This window comes from Odocoileus virginianus, chromosome 1 (assembly GCF_023699985.2).
Source record: "Odocoileus virginianus isolate 20LAN1187 ecotype Illinois chromosome 1, Ovbor_1.2, whole genome shotgun sequence".
Lineage (NCBI taxonomy): Eukaryota > Metazoa > Chordata > Mammalia > Artiodactyla > Cervidae > Odocoileus > Odocoileus virginianus.
The window spans coordinates 45,591,519-45,609,827 of record NC_069674.1 but is presented as its reverse complement, the minus strand read 5'-3'; the positions used below and the strand labels follow the sequence as shown (position 1 = coordinate 45,609,827).

The window sequence follows — 18,309 nt, the reverse complement described above, 5'->3', positions numbered from 1 at the left end:
TCCAAATACAGTCATGTTGGAGGTGGCATTTTAACATATGAATTTTAAGAAAACATAAACATCAAGTCTAACATGCTGGCCCCCAAAATCATATCCTTCTTACATGCAAAATGTATGTTTTCCACCCCAACAGCCCCAAAAGTCTTAACTCATTCCTGCTTCAACTCTAACGTCCAGAGTCTCATCTAAATATCATCTAAATCAGGCATGGGTGAGATTGGAGGTATGATTCATCCTTTTCAGCTATGAACCTGTGAAACCAAAATGTGTTTCCAAAATACAGTGACAGGATGAGCATAGGATAGACATTCCCATTCCAAAGGGGGAAAGAAGAAAGAAGAAAGCGGTGATGGGTTTTAAGTTAGCCCAGAACCTAGCACGGCAAATGCCATTAGGTCTTAAGACTGGGGAACCTCCTCTTTGGCTTGATGCCCCACCCTCTGGTCGCACTGGGACACTGGCCAGCTCCCAAGGCCCCCAGGGTTCTGGGTAGTGGCAGCTGGGCATGTTGAAGCTGCATAGTGGCCCAGCCCTTTGAGAAGTGGAAGCAGCCTTGCCCCCTGGGCCTGTGGAGGGAGGGTCAGCCTGATGTCTCTGAATCACCCTCAGAGTCATTTCTCCCTTTGTTTGAAGGTGGTGCGTGTTTGCAGCCGGGCAGCTCTCTGCTTCCATCTGTAAAATAACAATAGTCCAACAGCCTTGCTTCATTTAGTCCCGTTTTCTCTATCCCCTTTGGTTCCAGCTGACAGTGTTTTCTGCTGGTATAATCCCATCTATATTCCTGGCTTCCTCTGAGATGGTTTAAAATTAAAATATGTAAGATTTGGAGAGGCCCCACATTGAGGAAAGGAGGAGCAGAGATGAAAGTAAAGTATAACCTCTTGCTATGGGTCCAACACTATTCAAGGTACTAGACAGTTTCAGAAGAAATTGACATCTCTTAAATGAAAAATGGATTCTCTAGAGTGAGAGTCTTGTTAGTAAAAATGAACCTGGAGTTCTTTTCAGCATGCTTATTTTTGTAACAAATTCTTTTTATAACTTAAAATTCTATAGAAACATTTTGATATTTAACAAATTTGAATTGCATGAAAAAGGCCTTAGCCTTGTAGGCAGAAGGAAACTTATAGAAAAGAAAATCTATAGAGAAAAATTCAGAACCTCTTTGTAAGCCAGAATGTTTTAATAGAAATAGTAAGAGTTTAGAGCTGAGAGAGAAAAATTGTAGCAGGTCTGAGATGAAAAAGGTGAAAGAATTAAGATGTGATGTGAATGCAATTCAAGTTAGAGATGAACGATCTCTCTTTCTTTTAGATCCCATGCCAAAAGGCTATGAGCAATATTATGGCTTCACACAGTTTGCACTAGAATTAAATGAAATGGATCCATTGTTAAAGTCTTTATTACCACCTACTGACACTCGATTCAGACCAGATCAAAGGTAAGGATATTTTTCAGGTCTTTATCCTCCAGAGATGTGAAACTCTTTATAAAAAGGCTTAGTAACATCTTCTAGGCCACCAATGGAGCCTAAAAGAGAGAGATTCTGTCATCAAGAGTAGAAGTCTAGGGGGACTATATGCAACCTTGTGGAAGGAGCAGAGCCCAGCTTAGAGCAGTGTGTGGCATGACCTTTATTCACCAGTAGATTCCCATTTCTATTTAAATATATATTTTTTAAGTTTTTTTTAAAAGCATTTTATCACATATAGTAATAAAAAATACACTTACTCTGTACTTGAAAGAATAAAAGCATTCAGTTCCTTGGCCCTTGAATTTAAACTATTTTGGTGCATTGAAATCTAATTTCTGATCCTAGGTTTGAGGCTGACAAGCTATATGACATGCTAAGTCTTTTCACCTTTCTCAGTCTTGGTTTCCAACTCTGTAAAATGGAAAGCATAATGTCTCCCCTGAGGCCTATCTCTTTAAGACTCAAAACCAAGGGGGGAAAAAAAAGATAAAATTTCACTTTATTTAAAAAAACCCAACACCCTTCTTCATGGTAAAATAAATAAAATGTATACCCAGAATCAACAGATTTATGACTGAGCAGTTTACTTCATGAATTGGTTCTGGAAATCAGGATCAATCCATTTGGAAAAAAAAAATAAAAATAGACATAGGAAAATGAACAGTTCACAAGCTAGGAAGTGCAGATATCTCCTAACTATATGAAATGGTGCTCAGTCTTGCTCAGAGAAATGCAGAAATTTAAAAGCCATGCTGTTATACCATTTCTTTACCCATCAGATGGCAAAGACTCAAAAGGTTTGATGCACTCTGAGGGTACAGGGAATAGGCATTCCAATACCACTGCTGGTGGGAATGTAAATTGCTGGAATCCCTGTAAAGGGTAGTTAGTAATAGACATATTGCAAACTCACCTTTTTACCCAGCAATTCCAAGTCTAGAATCATCTCCTTATAAACTAACACATGTGCAAAATGGCAGTTGTACACAGTCCTTCACTGCAGCATTGATCGTAACATAAAAAAGATTGAGACCACCTCAAATATCTATCAACGGAGAATTGTTTAAATAAATTCAGGTATACCCACATAACTGAATATTATATATCTATTAAAAAATGAAGAGATCTATGTACTACCAAGAAAGAGCTCCAAGATACATTGGTAAGTAAAACAAAGCAAGAAAAAAGAAACCAAACCAAGAAAGTATGCACAGTATGTATAGCCTGCTTCCATTTATGTTCTAAAAGGGAGGTGAGAATATATGTTAATGTTTGTTTATATATGAATAAGAAATCTCTAGAAGGATGCACAAGAAACTAGTCACGGTGGGTTACCCATGGTGGGTGGGGTAGGAAGGAAACAGAATTAAAGACAGGAATGAGAGGGAAATTTTGCCCCAAATTCCTTTTTATAGATATAATTTTTGAACCCTATCTGTATCACCAGTTCATAACACAGTGTCATTCCTCACTACTTCCAAGTGATGTTTAAGGGTTGGGGAGGTGTCCTCTTTGTATAGGAGGGTATTCTGAATATGCGGTCTGCACATGTACAGTCCTGGTAGTAATGATGGTTCCATTTCTTTGGCATTTGTATTCCTTCATCTTTTCCCTTAATGTCTCAGGTTTCTAGAAGAAGGGAACTTAGAAGAAGCTGAAATACAAAAGCAGAGGATTGAACAGCTGCAGAGAGAAAGGCGGCGGGTCTTAGAAGAAAATAAGGTGGAGCACCAGCCGAGGTTTTTCAGGTGTGTGAGTGGCGGGGTCCTATGGGTCCTTGTTGGCAGGTACTGGCGACACCTGTTGCTTCTGGAGTGAGGAGAGTGGATGGGGTGTCCCCACCGCATGAGCGTGTTCTCAGCACTTTTCCTGCTTCACAGTGGTGGTGTCTCTCCTCTGTAAGGGCCGGACTTTGTGTGGACACTGCCTCCCCCTCAGTCGTCCTCCTTTCTGCATCCTTGCTCTCTCCCTGCGCCTCTCAGCACCTCCCACCTTTGCAGAGGGGTGGTTAGTAAGAGTTTATGGGAGAAGCAAAGAGACCAACCAAACCCAGCTCCCAATACCAGGCCAGTTTGTTCAGGCTGGGTCTAAGATTGGTTTCTCTGCAACCCCTCTCATGAGTATAGGGCTTCCCTGATAGCTCAGTTCGTAAAGAATCCACCTGCAATGCAGGAGATCCCAGTTCAATCTCCTGGGTCGGGAAGATCCCCTGGAGAAGGGCTAGGCTGCCCACTCCAGTATTCTTGGGCTTCCCTTGTGGCTCGGCTGGTAAAGAATCTGCCTGCAATGCGGGAGATCTGGGTTTGATCCCTGGGTTGGGAAGATCCCCTGGCGAAGGAACAGCTATCCGCTCAAGTATTCTGGCCTAGAGAAGTCCATGGACTGTATAATCCTTGGGGTTGCAAAGACTCAGACACGACTGAGCGACTTTCACTTTCTCAATAAGTATATTCTATACAGTGACGGAGATAATTAACCATCATCAAACTAGAAATCCCAAGTACTAATTCTTGAATTGCAGAAGTTCCAATATACTGGGGCTTAGATTTGGAACATTTACTATCATTTTAAAAATAACTGGCTGCTGCTGCTGCTAAGTCACTTCAGTCGTGTCTGACTCTGTGCGACCCCATAGACGGCAACCCACCAGGCTCCCCTGTCCTTGGGATTCTCCAGGCAAGAACACTGGAGTGGGTTGCCATTTCCTTCTCCAATGCATGAAAAGTGAAAGTGAAGTCGCTCAGTTGTGTCCGACTCTTCGAGACCCCATGGACTGCAGCCTACCAGGCTCCTCTGTCCATGGGATTTTCCAGGCAAGAGTACTGGAGTGGGGTGCCATTGCCTTCTCCAAATAACTGGCTAGGAGGCTCTTATTACAAATAGGCTGAAAGTTTAGAAGGGACATCCAAGGTGGTCCACCCTTCACCTCCTCTTTTATTTTACCTGAGAAGAGGTGAAGGACGAGGGAACGTCGTGATCTGTGGAAGGACCCAGTGGACTGTCCCAGACAGGGGCCTAGCTCTCTTGACTACAGGCCAGGACTCAATGTGGTTCTGGGGTGTTTTGATTTGTTCATTTATTTAAATATCAACATTAAAACAAGCACATATAGCAAAGCAGCCATTTCCTGCCCTGCCTATTACCCCCAGTCTTGTTTTCAGGATTTTGTCGTTGTTTGCAGGAATTTTTTGTTGTTATGATTTTCTAATGGGCAACAGAAACACTGTTAGGAGGATTTAGCAACTAATCTATCAGCTGCAGCAGTAAAATAATATATCTCCAAAACAGGAAAATAGCAGCAAGTTATGTTTTATCCCCCAAGTATAATACTCTTTCCCCTCCAGTTGGTGTGGATTTTTGATCACACACTCAGGATATGAGTGATTTAAGATCAGTACAGTAGAGTTTTATCCTGGAATAGTCATAGCTTCATTTAAACATTTAATGAATAAGTTTCCTTAAATTATTTTTTTCAGAAAGGCAATGGATAGGTAAATGGATAGACTAACAGACTGATCAATTGATTTTACTAATATTTGTTAAAGAGGTTTGTTACAGTATTTTTAGGAGCATTAAATATTGTGGGTAACCAAACTGTCTCAAGAACTAGATAAGGAGATTGATCAACTTGACCTGATAGGAAAACCTGAAAAATCTTCAAAAAGTCTATGGAGCGCTATGGGAAATGAACTAACATTTAAATGCAAAATATAAAATGTTATCTAGGCTGTCGCTTCAACCGTGTAAGACTTCTGTCTGGAATAGAGAAGGACTGAACACAGCGGCAGCTCTTTTTCTTTTTGATTGTCTATAAAATTATCAGACTATTGGGTGTGGCAGGTAAAAATGTGAGAAAAGGTGGGAATTGTTCAGCAGTAGCAGTCCTGGAACTGTTCCAATTAGAAGCTGGCTGAGATGACACAGAGGAGGAATATGGGGACTTAGATGTTTCCCTTGACACTAAGGAGTCACCAAAGAATCAATGGAAATTCCAAGTGGAAGCTATAGCTCTGGCAGCATTAGTCATCTTTGTTTCAAAGGAAAATATCTGATATGCAGATTGACTTATTTTAAACACATCCCTTTATTGGAACAGAGAAACAATTATGATAAAAATCCATGTTCCTCTCATGGTTGCCGGGATAAGACTGAGGGAAAGAGATAGTTAGGGAGTTTGGGATCGACACGTATACACTGCTATATTTAAAATGGATAACCAGTAAGGACCTGCTGTATAACACAGGGAACTCTGCTCAATGTTTTGCGGCAGCCTGGATGGGCGGGGAGTTTGAGAGAAAATGAATGCATGTATACAGCTCCCTTATACATGTATAATGGACTCAGTCAGCTGAGTCCGTTTGCTGTCCCCCTGAAACTATCACAACATTGTTAATTGGCTGTACCCCAATACAAAATAAAAAGTTAAAAAAAAAACTATGTTCCTGAGAATGTGGGTAAATACACACTCCTCACTTTTTCTAAAACGTGACAGTATCAGTCAACATTACAAGCATACATACTCTTTGACCGAGAGGTTTTAACTTACAGGAATTTTTAATATAATAAATCTCACACACATACAAAATAACATCTGTTTTGTTTATAATAGCTAGGGGTTGACAACACAGTGTCCACCAGTCAAGTACCTGTTAAATCGTGGTCCATCCCCACAATGGAATATTGTGCAACTGTTTAAAAAGGAAATGAGGAATTCCTTTTTTGCCAGAGAAAGCAAACTTTCCCTGCAGAGGACAAATGGGGAATATTACCTTTGCAGGGTGTGAGGTCTCAGTAGTGATGACTCAACCCTGCTGTGCAGTGCGAAAGCAGCAAATAGTCGATACTTGAATGAACAGGCATGGTATGTTTCAATTAAATGGAATTACAAAGAAAGCCAACTGCTGGATTTGGCCCTTGAGCTATAGTTTGCTGACCTTATTTTGACAATGGAGAAGGGTTACAAGTATATATGTTATGCAAAAATTTAAGGGGTAGGACACCACCCAGGGCTACCATTGTATGAAAACAAGGAGAGGAGTGGAGCATGCATGTGCGTGCATGCAAGCTCACACACGTGGAATTTCTCTGAAAGAGTGAAGCTGCTAAGGTTATTGTCTCTGAGGAGAACCAGGAGGCTGGGAGTAGGATGGAAAAATTCAGCTCTCCACTCTTTTGAACCTTTTGAATTTGGGTCTATGCAATATCTAGTATTGTATGATTATACAGTGGAAGTGACAAATAGAGTCAAAGGAATTAGATTTGAGAGAGTGTCTAAAGAACTCTGGGCAGAGGTTTGTGACATTGTACAGGAGGCAGTGATCAGGACCATCCCCAAGAAAAAGAAATACAAAAAAGGCAAAATGGTTGTCTGAAGAGGCCTTACAAATAGCTGAGAAAAAAAGAGAAGCAAAAGGCAAAGGAGAAAAGGAAATATATACCCATCTGAATGCAGAGTTCCAAAGAGTAGCAACAAGAGATATGAAAGCCTTCCACAGTGATCAGTGCAAAGAAATAGAAGAAATCAGTGCAAAGAAAACAGTAGAGTGGGAAAGACTAGAAATCTCTTCAAGAAAATTAGAGGAACCAAGGGAACATTTCAAGCAAAGATGGGCCCAATAAAGGACAAAAACAGTACGGACCTAACAGAAGCAGAAGATATTAAGAAGAAGTGGCAACAATTCTCAGAAGACATATACAAAAAAAGATCTTCATGACTCAGATAACCTTGATGGTGTGATCACTCACTTAGAGCCAGACATCCTGGAGTGAGAAGTCAAACGGGCCTTAGAAAGCATCACTATGAACAAAACTAGTGGAGTTGATGGAATTCCAGTTGAGCTATTTCAAATCCTAAAAGATGATGCTGTGAAAGTGCTGCACTCAGTATGCCAGCCAATATGGAAAACTCAGCAGTGGCCACAGGACTGAAAAAGGTCAGTTTTCACTCTGATCCCAAAGAAAGGCAATGCCAAAGAATGTTCAAACTATCATACAATTGCACTCATCTTACACGCTAGCAAAGTAATTCTCAAAATTCTCCAAGCCAGGCTTTAGCAGTATGTGAACAAAGAACTCCCAGATGCTCAAGCTGGATTTAGAAAAGGCAGAGGAACCAGAGATCAAATTGCCAGCATCTGTTGGGTCATTGAAAAAGCAAGAGGATTCCAGAAAAACATCTACTTATGCTTTGACTATCCCAAAGCCTTTAACTGTGTGGATCACAACAAACTGTGGAAAGTTCTTAAAGAGATGGGAATACCAGACCACCTTACCTCCCTCCTGGGAAATCTGTACACAGGTTAGAATTGGACATGGGACAACAGACTGGTTCCAAATTGGGAAAGGAGTAAGTCAAGGCTGTATATTGTCACCCTGCTTATTGTCACCCTGCTTATTTAACTTATATGCAGAGTACATCATGCGAAACGCTGGGCTGAATGAAGCACATCTGGAATCAAGATTGCCGGGAGAAATATCAATAACCTCAGATATGCAGATGACACCACCCTTATGGCAGAAAGTGAAGAAGAACTAAAGAACCTCTTGATGAAAGTGAAAAAGGAGAGTTAAAAAGTTGGCTTAAAGCTCAACATTCAGAAAACTAAGATCATGGCATCCGGTCCCATCACTTCATGGCAAATAGATGGGAAAACAGTGGAAACAGTGACAGACTTTATTTTGGGGGGCTCCAAAATCACTGCAGATGGTGACTGTAGCCATGAAATTAAAAGACGCTTACTCCTTGGAAGAAAAGTTATGACCAACCCAGACAGCATGTTAAAAAGCAGAGACATTACTTTGTCAACAAAGGTCCTTCTTGTCAAAGCTATGATTTTTCCAGTCATCATGTATGGATGTGAGAGTTGGGCTATAAAGAAAGCTGAGCGCCGAATTGATGCTTTTGAACTGTGGTGTTGGGGAAGACTCTTGAGAGTCCCTTGGACTGCAGGGAGATCCAACCAGTCCATCCTAAAGGAGATCAGTCCTGGGTATTCATTGGAAGGACTGATGTTGAGACTGAAACTCCAATACTTTGGCCACCTGATGTGAAGAGCTGACTCATTTGAAAAGACCCTGATGCTGGGAAAGATTGAGGACAGGAGGAGAAGGGGACGACCGAGGATGAGATGGTTGGATGGCATCACCGGCTCAATGGACATGGGTTTGGGTAGACTCCGGGAGTTGGTGATGGACAGGGAAGCCTGGTGTGCTGCAGTTCATGGGGTTGCAAAGGGTCGGACACAGCTGAGCGATTGAACTGATCTGAACATCTAGTCAAATAGTGAACCAAGGCTGTTAACTCTAGACTGTGATGACTTCCAATTCCTTTTCTTTTTACTGTTAATTTAGTACTTGATTTGAACAGCCTGATTGATTTGCAGCATTTACATAGTCATACTCAAGGTGGTGGCTGTCATCTCAGCCATGTTTTATGTACCACAGAGTCTTCCTTCACCCGTTTGTCTCAGAAGTACCATTTCTCACAGCCTCTAAGTTCAAGAAGCCCAAGTCAGAAGTAGCTAGGCAGTCCAGTTCTGGGCCATAGGGACAGGGCGTGCAGATGCAAATGATAATGTGGACGGGCAGCAGCAGGGGAGGGGTGGAAGGCTGGACGGGGTGGAGAGGAACTGAAAAGGGAAATAGAGACTATGACAATCTTGTCAAGAGCCTTCAACAAATTCTTTCACTTCCACAGGAAATCCATTGATGACTCTTGGGTGAGCAACGGCACCTATTTGGAACTTAGGAAAGATTTTGGTTTTTCCAAACTGGACCATCCTGTCTTGTGGTGAAAGAGGAAAGAACAAGACATCTTTGTGCTTCTCCTGCGTTTGCTTTCTGAAGCCACCATCTTGTGTCTATTTAAACAATATTATCTAGAATGATCATTTGTGCTTCTTAGCTTAGCGTTGTAAGTATTTAAGTATATATTTTCTTCAGTAGGTTTCTTTACAATTTCAAATGTTATCATGATTGTTTATATGAATGTAGAACACCTTGATATTTCTTTTTATATATAAACTATTTAATAAAAATAAAAGATTGAATGTTAATGTGTGGGTAAAAAAAGAAACTTTAACACTAATTTTCCAAAGGTTAGGAAAATTCTAATTAAATTTATGCCTTATAGAATAGGTTGGAAAGAAAACCCATCTCTCCCAGGTGCATTAAGAAAAAAGAATACCTAGGGTTACTCACCCATGCATAAGCTACCCAGGTTTATTTTGGTAGCTCAGGTATATTTTTGCCTCAGACAGCTTTCGAATTGCTCACACGGAACAATTCTGCTGATGCTGGAGTCTGAAGAATACTCGTATTTGCATTTCAGTGACTGGAGAGAATGGAATAAGATTAGTGAGATGTATGTTTTTTTATAAGATGGGTGTGGTACCTTCTCGAAGAAGGAAACATTTGAAGTCATCTCTCCCTCTAGTTTCATTGCCTATGTGCAAAATCATACAGAGTTGATAATTTGAGAAATCCCTGTTTATTTATTGTCATAATGAGGTTCCAGGCAGACAGTAGGAAATTTCTCCTTAAATTCATTACAAGTTAAAAAAAACTGTTTTCTCTTCCTACTCCACCCCAACTTCCCCCACTATTTGCCCACATCTCTGTTGAGTGTGAAATGACCCAATTTAGTGTTAAAATACACAGGGCATTCCACATGGCAGTTTGACTTTCCAGAAGTTTAATAAAGTAGTGGATTGTTTTAAGTAACTCAACACATTTTCCTTAAGTACTGTTTTGGTATTTTCTACCTCTTAATAAGCAATGTATTTTAGGTCTTGTATTAAAAAGTTTGACCATCTGCCTTATGGAAAAATGTAGAGAATTGAGTTCTTCCTTTGTGCTGTGTTCTGATAAAGCTTTAAATGTCTTCTTATCCCCTTCCTACACTTTCTTTTTAACTCATATCACTCATTTGTGAGTTTTGCAGCAGTTGATACAGATTATAACTACCAAAAAGAGAAACTTTGCCTTTTTAAATGTTATTGCCAATTACAATAATAGAATATGTGCAGTAGTTGAATTCTGTGATCAAAGCAGTTCCAATTTCTGCCCATATTACTTTAAAACCAAAGCTTGAATTTTAAGCATTTTCCTCTAAAGTCCATAACAATCCTATGGGATATCAATAAAATGATGTGGTAAAAAATAAATTTCTCCAGAAAACATTTTTAGATATTTAAATAACATCAAAGAGTGCTATGAGTGAAAAATCAAATAAGTAATGGAAAAAAAGATTTACTGTTTTTCAGTGTCACACAAACAACTAGTTAGAGAGTATTCCATTTTCAAAATAGAGTTAAAGTGGATCAGTAGCCTTTTGGAATCTGCAAGTGACTAGCATTTTAAAATAATATGCAATTCATTAAATATTGCTTTCATCCATTCCATTTTATCAAGATGTCAAGATGAACACAGTGAGAATATCATTTCCATTCCTAATGGAAATGATCAAATTCTTTGGTATGGGCTTTGTTCTTTTCTTTTCAAGCTTGTATATGAATTCTGCTCACAGACAGGAAGAAGAGGCCTGTGGATTTTAAGGGTACTCCAGGGGAAAACAAATCTCATTTTCACAGTGTGAAGGTAAATGTAGAACTTGAGTAATACTGACTGCGGCAGAGGTTGGCTCAAAACAAGAACAAAACATGCAACCTGAATGGATGTAGCTTTGTCATGCGGTCTTTGGCAAGTCTTTAATTGTCCCAGTGCTGCTATTTCAATTGATCTTATGGTTCATTTTGTAATCACAAGGATCAGGGGACCAAACATCACCTTTGTAGTCATTTGAGATGGGAGTGTGGATGAATTTGAATATGTATGCCAATTTTAAAACCTATTAGTACCCACCTCTATAAAGGGTTTTTCTGACATTTAAATAGCTTGGTGATACATCCTATTATAATCCTCAAATTCCCTTGAGGGGGATACAGCTCTTTTTTCCTTCAATCTCTATTCTCAAAAGCACCTTCTCAACCTAATTTGTATCTCAAGGACATTTTATATTCTTAAGAGGAAGGAAGCAGAAACATGGCATTGTTTGAGAACTGAGGCAGAGTTGACTTTTCCAGATTTTGAACCTCCCAATTACATAATGCCAATCCCTTCATCGCTGAAGGTACACGTTGTCATCTCGATTTTATTCCTGGTCATCCCATCCCAAACGTACGGTGAACCGCACAGCTGTTCTTGAAAATGAGACACTGTGCAGTGCAATTTCCCACGTTACACTGCAGGTGATGTGATGCTGTCGCCCCTGCTGGCTGTCCCAAGCTGCAGGAGCTGCTTTTTAGGAAGGGGCCACAGTCTCCTATGTAGCCAGGCAGATCATTCCCTCCCCAGGTCCCAAAGCCTAGGATGGTATTTCCTGGAGTCAAATGTAATAATCAAAGTCTCAGTGCGGCTTCTTTCTCCATGCCATTCACCTCCTAGAGGCCAGGCTGGTTCTGGTACTAACAGACAGAGTTCACTTTAGGACAACTGTCAGTATCCCCACAGAATGCCCAGACAGCCCCCAAGGCCTCATGTGCTTCCTCTGGGACTCTCTGGGAGAGAAAAATAGACAAACCACTAAAAAAAAAAAATTTACTTCATTTGGGCTGCTGCTTTTCTCACTATTTTTAATTACTCCCAGTAAATCATTGACTTGGGCTTCAAGCACTGTCCTTCTGTGTTTTCCAGATTTATGATGAGTGACCTTGTCCTGCTATTAACAATGTCAACACTAAAAGAAAAATAGTTTCTATTTGATTGTTGAAACTTGTTGTAGGTCTAATCCTTATTCTGTAGGTTATATTATGCCTTCCAGCTATCATAGAATTTCCTCAGACCTTTTAGTTATGAATAGAAGCAATAAGCAGTTGTATTGACATAATTTATTTTAATGTCTTTAATTTTGATATTAACATTGGCATAACTCTATTTTTGCTACCAAATGATAGCTACTTTCATGTGCTCAATTTTCCCTACATTGTATTAATCTGTTGCTTGGTGTTTGTCTCTATTTTTCTCTTTTGGAAATATAGACCATATAAGTATCTGCAAATTGCAGCAATCTGAAATGCAAACCATTTTCAGGAACTTTGGTTTTGAGGAATGCCATGATCAGAGGTTGTTAATTTATTTGTGATGATTTTATCTTTGTCTCTTACCCTCAGAGGATACTATTTTTTTTTAACAGATTTTGTAAATCTCTCATCTAACTGTTTATAAGATTATTTTCTGTTTAAAATTCCAATCTTCCACCCATCCACCCAGGCCTCCCCCAAAAGCTCTGACTAATTTGCTTTTCCCCCACGTGTAGCTAATTGACTGAATAAATAACATGGAAAAAGGCTGCCCCTGTCGTTGTGTTTCCAGGTTAATGGGCATATGTGGCTGCTGAAGGGACAGAGCAAGACTCTAGCTGAGACTCTTGAGGGAGAAACACACAAGATTAACTAAAGTGATGGGGTTGGAAATAAAAAAAAAATACCCCAGGACACAAAGAAGCCTGGAAACTTTGACAAAAGTTGTCATATTTTTGGTCTGAACATTTCCAAGGTCCCCCACCACTGGGACAAGAGCCTGAGGCAGCTGGAGCTTCAGACAGCCCCCAAGAAGCCCCCTCTGTTCAACCCAAAGTGTTATGGAAATACCATTATTTTGTATGTCCTAATGTGAAAAAGGAAAATGCTGACTACCCACACTAATTTAATGGCCCCGATGAATGGCTGACTCATCTCCTACACCCAAGTTGTGTCCTCTGCAATACCCTGACCACTTAGCCTTCCCTGAAGTTCCATTTGATATAGTTCACATGTTTTCAGTGTCACATATACAGTGGATCATAGAGTTACACACAAAGTCTTTGCCTCCCCCAAAACACTAAAGAGACAACCAGAAGCCACTCATGAACTTTGGATCCTGGCTTAAAAGAAAAACAAGCTATCAAATACATTTTGAGGACAGTTAGTGACATTTGCGTCTAAGCAGCATGAAATTATTGCTAACTTTCATATATGTATATTGAATTGCCTGTTGATCTGTATCAAACCTGCCATTAAAGAAAGATCAACATTATTCCAAATAACAACACTAAAGGAAATCTTATAAGGCAACTTCAGACTATTTTAACCTTGGCCATTGTTGGAATAGATATGAAAGCATCCTAAGGTTTCAACTTGAGGAAGGCAATGAAATTTGAAGGTATAAGTTCTTGGCCTTTAGTTTATGAACTCGGCTGTATTATCTAGTAGTACTGATGGAATATCTGCATTAACATAATATCCATCAGTGACCGGCAAATCAGGACATCAGGGCCCTAGCTGGTGCCAGTCAGGAGTTTCTTATTACAGGCTAATTAGTTGGAGTTCCTTCAGGAAAGAGAAGCCAACTCTGTAGCTCAGGAGGTTTTAATGAAGGGTCTACTTGGTGGGCTCTTAGCAGGATTAAGGCGTATTAGCAACATTGGAGAGTTGTAACCGCCCCTGCAGAATTTGGAGCTCTGAGTAGAGGAGGGCGGTCCAGAGCTGCAGTGGAGGGACGGTCTCTGTCAGAAAATCCAGCCCAGAGTCGGGAAGAACTCTCTCAACCTTGGTCTTCTCCGGCCGCCATTCTCCCTGGTGGCTGAACTCAACAGGGCAGGGAGCCCCAAAGTGCAGTGCTCAGGCCCCAGGACAGGAGGCGACCCTGGGCCAAAAAAAAACAAGCACTTGGACCTTACGTTCATCGTCACCTTCTCGTCTGAGATTTTGGAGGAATTTTCAGTAAGTAAATAGGCTTTGGAGCTCTTTTTTTAAAAAACATATAATTTGTTTTGGCTTGGAAGATAATTTGTTATCTTCCAAGGATGAATTATGATTAACTGTGCTTTTTAAAAACTGGTTCTCTGTGATATTATTGTTGTTGTCACACTTAAAATGACTTAAAGGCAGCCTTTCTTCTTTATTAAATGCCATAGTTTAAACAGATAGCAATCTGGGAAAGACATATCAGCTAAAGCAATGATTTTTTAATTGGCTAATGTGTTGGGAATTTTACACACACACATACACTCTTTTTCTTCCTCTGACGGTTCAGACCTCACAGTCTGTTGACCAGCATTTGCTCACCACAAAGCAGGAACGCCACTTTCTAATGCCATGATTGTTCCAGGACTTAGAAAATGGCACGTTGGTAAGAACTGTGTGTTTCTTTTCACAGCATTTCATGCACTCCTTTTGTGCTGTCTTTGGGATGTAGAAGTAGGGGCCGGGACACCTCCTAGGTACTATAACAAAGGCCTGCAGGCCGGGAGCAGGCAGCCACTGAGATGGATGTTTTCTCTGAAAAACATCTTCTGACCCAGGAATGGTCCCAGACACTGGTGATACACAGCCTTCCTCCTTGAGAAGCTTCCAGTCTGCTGGGAGGTCACTGGTGAGTGATTAATCGCAGAGTGTAAGCACGCCCCGGGGTGTGGTAAGAGGACGCCCAAACTGGACGGGAGCAGTGCGGTGGGTGGAGAGGAGGGCAGACCTCAGAGCCGGTGAGAGAAGGAGCGGGCTTGGCGGCCCGGAAGTCAGGGGAAGGGGGATGAGGAGCCACGGGTGACTCACAGCTGTTCTCCGTGCCAGCTAACTACAGCGCCGCTCCCGGACCAGCGTGACGATGGAATTTTTGAGATGTCACAATACGTGGTGTTTCCTCAGCCTGGAGCCATGGGACAAGGGTTGGGAGGAGGCAGGCAGCGCTTAGGCGCCCTAGCGGGCCAAGGAAATCACACCAGAGGACCCTCTGCCTCTGCTGCGGAATCACATGAGCCTCCATGTCCCCCTCCGCATATATCCAAACACAGTTTAGTGAGGAAAAGGGAGGCCAAGCCTGGGAAACCTGAGAGTTTCACCATCTTTCCAGAAGTGACAGAATTGCCAGAAGAGACTATCCAAATTATCAGACTAGATAATTTATTTCCCTGATTTTTTACTGTGGTAAAATGTAGTGATACATGGGCTTCCCTGGTGGCTCAGATGATAATCCACTTGCAATGCAGGAGAGGTGGGTTCAATCCCTGGGTCGGTAAGATCCCCTGGAGAAGGAAATGGTTCCCCATTCCTGTATTTTTGCCTGGAGAATCCTATGGACAGAGGAACCTGGCTGGCTACAGTTCATGGAGTCACAAAGAGTCATCCACGACTGAGTGACCAACACACATGCTCACACACTATTGATACATAAAGTTTTAACATTTTACCCATTTCCCCCTAATTTATGGAGCTTTGTTTGATGAATGGCACCTTCTAAGTTTAAGGTGTAGAGCATAATGGCTTGACTTACATGTCTTGTGACATGATCATTACCATAGGTTTAGTTGACATCCATCTTCTCATATAAGTACAAAAAAAGACCCCCCAAAATGTTTTCTTCCTTATGCTGAGAACTCTTGGGATCTACTCTCTAAACAACTTCCAATTTTACCTTACAGCAGAACTAGCTCTAGTCATCATGTGAGATATTACATTTCCAGTAATTGTAACTCGAAGCTTGTACATTTTTAAATGTAAAAGTCAGTGGCATTAAGTGCATTCACACTGTTGTGTGACCATCACCATGCTCCATCTCCAGAATCTTTATTATCTCCTACTGAGATTCTGTATCTATTTAGACTAAACAAAATTAAACTTTGAATTGTTTTTCTTGCTAACCATTAGGTGAAGGGCTCATGAGGAAGACTGTATCAGTTACCCACAAGGTGAAAGGATTAATTTTTCTCACTTCTGAGTTATAATGTTACAGTTTTGCAAACTCACTATGGAAGCATTACCACAGCCCTATTTAGGCAATCTCCATTTAATGGACGTGTTTATTGAGGACCAGAAGTTAAGCAATTTGACCAAACTCTCCCAACTTCTTAATAGCAGTGAGGGAATGTGAGTGCATGTCTGGCATGTTTCAAAATCCAGCTCCTCTTGCTACAGTATGAGTTGCAAACAGTGAGATCCCAACACCCTTTTCCCTCCCAAGTTCTTATTCTCTAGTTTTAGTCCCAAAGGTCTTTGAAGCTGACATAGGGAGCTCATTGAACAGGAAAAGAACTCTGGGATGGGACTTGGGAACTTAATTCTAGTTAATGGTAAAACTTGAGTAGGTCACTTATCCACAAATCTTACATGGCCCCAACATCAAATGGACAAATTATTACTAAATTTCTCACTGTGCTGCCAGATTGTGATCTTAAGAATAGGTAGGAATGTTCTTTGGTCATCAGTAAATATTCATGAGCGTCAAACACATGCCAGACATAACCCCTGCCCCCATGGAGCTTACCTACACATTGGAGAATCTACCCTAAATTATTCTTTTCTATTTTATCCTGAAAATGGGAAGTATTTGACCACATGGAAGAATTAGGTTGCTTATTTAGAAAATACTGTCAGATTCTGAATCATCAAGCTTTTGTAGAACCAAAATGGTGCAAGAGTGAACAATAGGCTGCAGGGTCTATTGCCTAGACATTCATCCAGTCAGCAATACAGGGAATACAGGAGAGATTTTGAAAATTAAGTTTCTGTTCTTGTGGAGCATAGAGTCTGGTGGGGTCAGAGAGGGAGGGCTGGAGGTGGAGACAGTGAGCTCATAAACAGGCAGATGAGTGGTATGACAACTGTAAAAGTGCTGTGGAGGAAAATAAGAAGAATGGGGAGGGAAGATGACTATTTCAATACAAATACAAGTCTAAAGCAGGGATGTGTCTGGTGAGAGTGAGGAAGGAAGCCACTGCAGGTAGAGCACTGTGAGTTGAGAGTTTGCAAACCAAAATTAGGGCAGGGAGGTACTTGGGGTCAGAAGATTTTGGTTTTTTGCCAAGTGGGATTAAAAGTCAATAGAGGGTTTTGGGCAGAGGAATGATATGATTTGGCTTATGATTTTAAAGGGTCATCTGGCTGCCTGGAGGAGATTGCAGGGGCCACAGGTGAAAACAAGGAGCCAGTTTGGACGTTGTTGGACTCATTCAGAGAGAAATAGTGGTGGTTTGGACCAGGGTGGAAATAGTGGAGGGGGAGGGAAGCAGAAAGAAACTGGAAATACTTTGAAGATAGAATCAGCAAGATTGGCCAGAGTTAAGTTTGGGATGTGGGGGGAGAGAAGTCAAGGATGACTCCAAGGTCTGTGGCCTGAGCCACTAGAAGGGTGACGTTTCCGTGAACTGAGATAAGGAAGACTAAAGGCAGAGCAGATTTGGGTGCTCTGATGAAAAAATTAGGGGGTAACTTTTTTCCGGAGTCCTTTTAAGTAGGCAGCTGGATACAAGTGCAGTAAAGGGTAGTGCATCAGGCTTGAGTTGTTCACACACCCTGTACATTTGACAAAGAAAAGACTGGACCTCAACCATCTCTTGTGAGATACCCTCTAAGCCCTTGGAATATCCCTGGGACTTTTATATACCTGGGACTTTGGACCATGCTAAATAGTTCATGGTAAAAAATGTGGTTATGGTGGGGACTTTGGGCCACACTGTATCAGTCTGACCTCTGGAAGGGCTGGAAACTATCATCAGCCACATTGGTGCTCCATGCCAAAGTGACCGGCCCTGGACACCAAGGCTTCCCTGGTTGACAGTACTCTAAATATGTGGTCACACATATTTGATGGGGTTGCTCAAGTGAGAAATGCCAGAGAGATTTAAGAGTCCTGCACCTCCTTCATGCCCACATTCATGGGCCTGAGTCCTGCCCAGTCCACCACCTGAGAAGTTCCTCTTCCTTACCCACAGCACTGTCTCTGGCCAGCCCTTGGCCAGAGGTCAAACTGATACAGCATGGCCCAAAGGAAACTTGATGGTTCCTGCCTGGCCTAATGGAGCC

General features: G+C 41.3%; 2 protein-coding genes across 4 annotated transcripts in view; both read left to right on the top strand.

The window, feature by feature from the left end:
- OSBPL3 (oxysterol binding protein like 3) overlaps positions 1–12,821 on the top strand; it is a 198,280-nt gene extending 185,459 nt beyond the window's left edge. For all 3 annotated transcript variants that reach the window (XM_070467611.1, XM_070467622.1, XM_070467606.1), the window contains 3 exons: positions 1,315–1,441; positions 3,100–3,222; positions 9,171–12,821. In XM_070467611.1, coding sequence (XP_070323712.1) covers positions 1,315–1,441; positions 3,100–3,222; positions 9,171–9,267 — 347 coding nt within the window. In that variant the 3' untranslated portion in view covers positions 9,268–12,821. The remainder of the gene's footprint in view (positions 1–1,314; positions 1,442–3,099; positions 3,223–9,170) is intronic.
- A 4,347-nt stretch (positions 12,822–17,168) lies between these two features.
- Positions 17,169–18,309, top strand: part of GSDME (gasdermin E) — a 103,375-nt gene continuing 102,234 nt past the window's right edge. The window contains exon 1 of the mRNA XM_020878022.2: positions 17,169–17,237. The gene's annotated coding sequence lies outside the window, so the exon portion shown is untranslated. The remainder of the gene's footprint in view (positions 17,238–18,309) is intronic.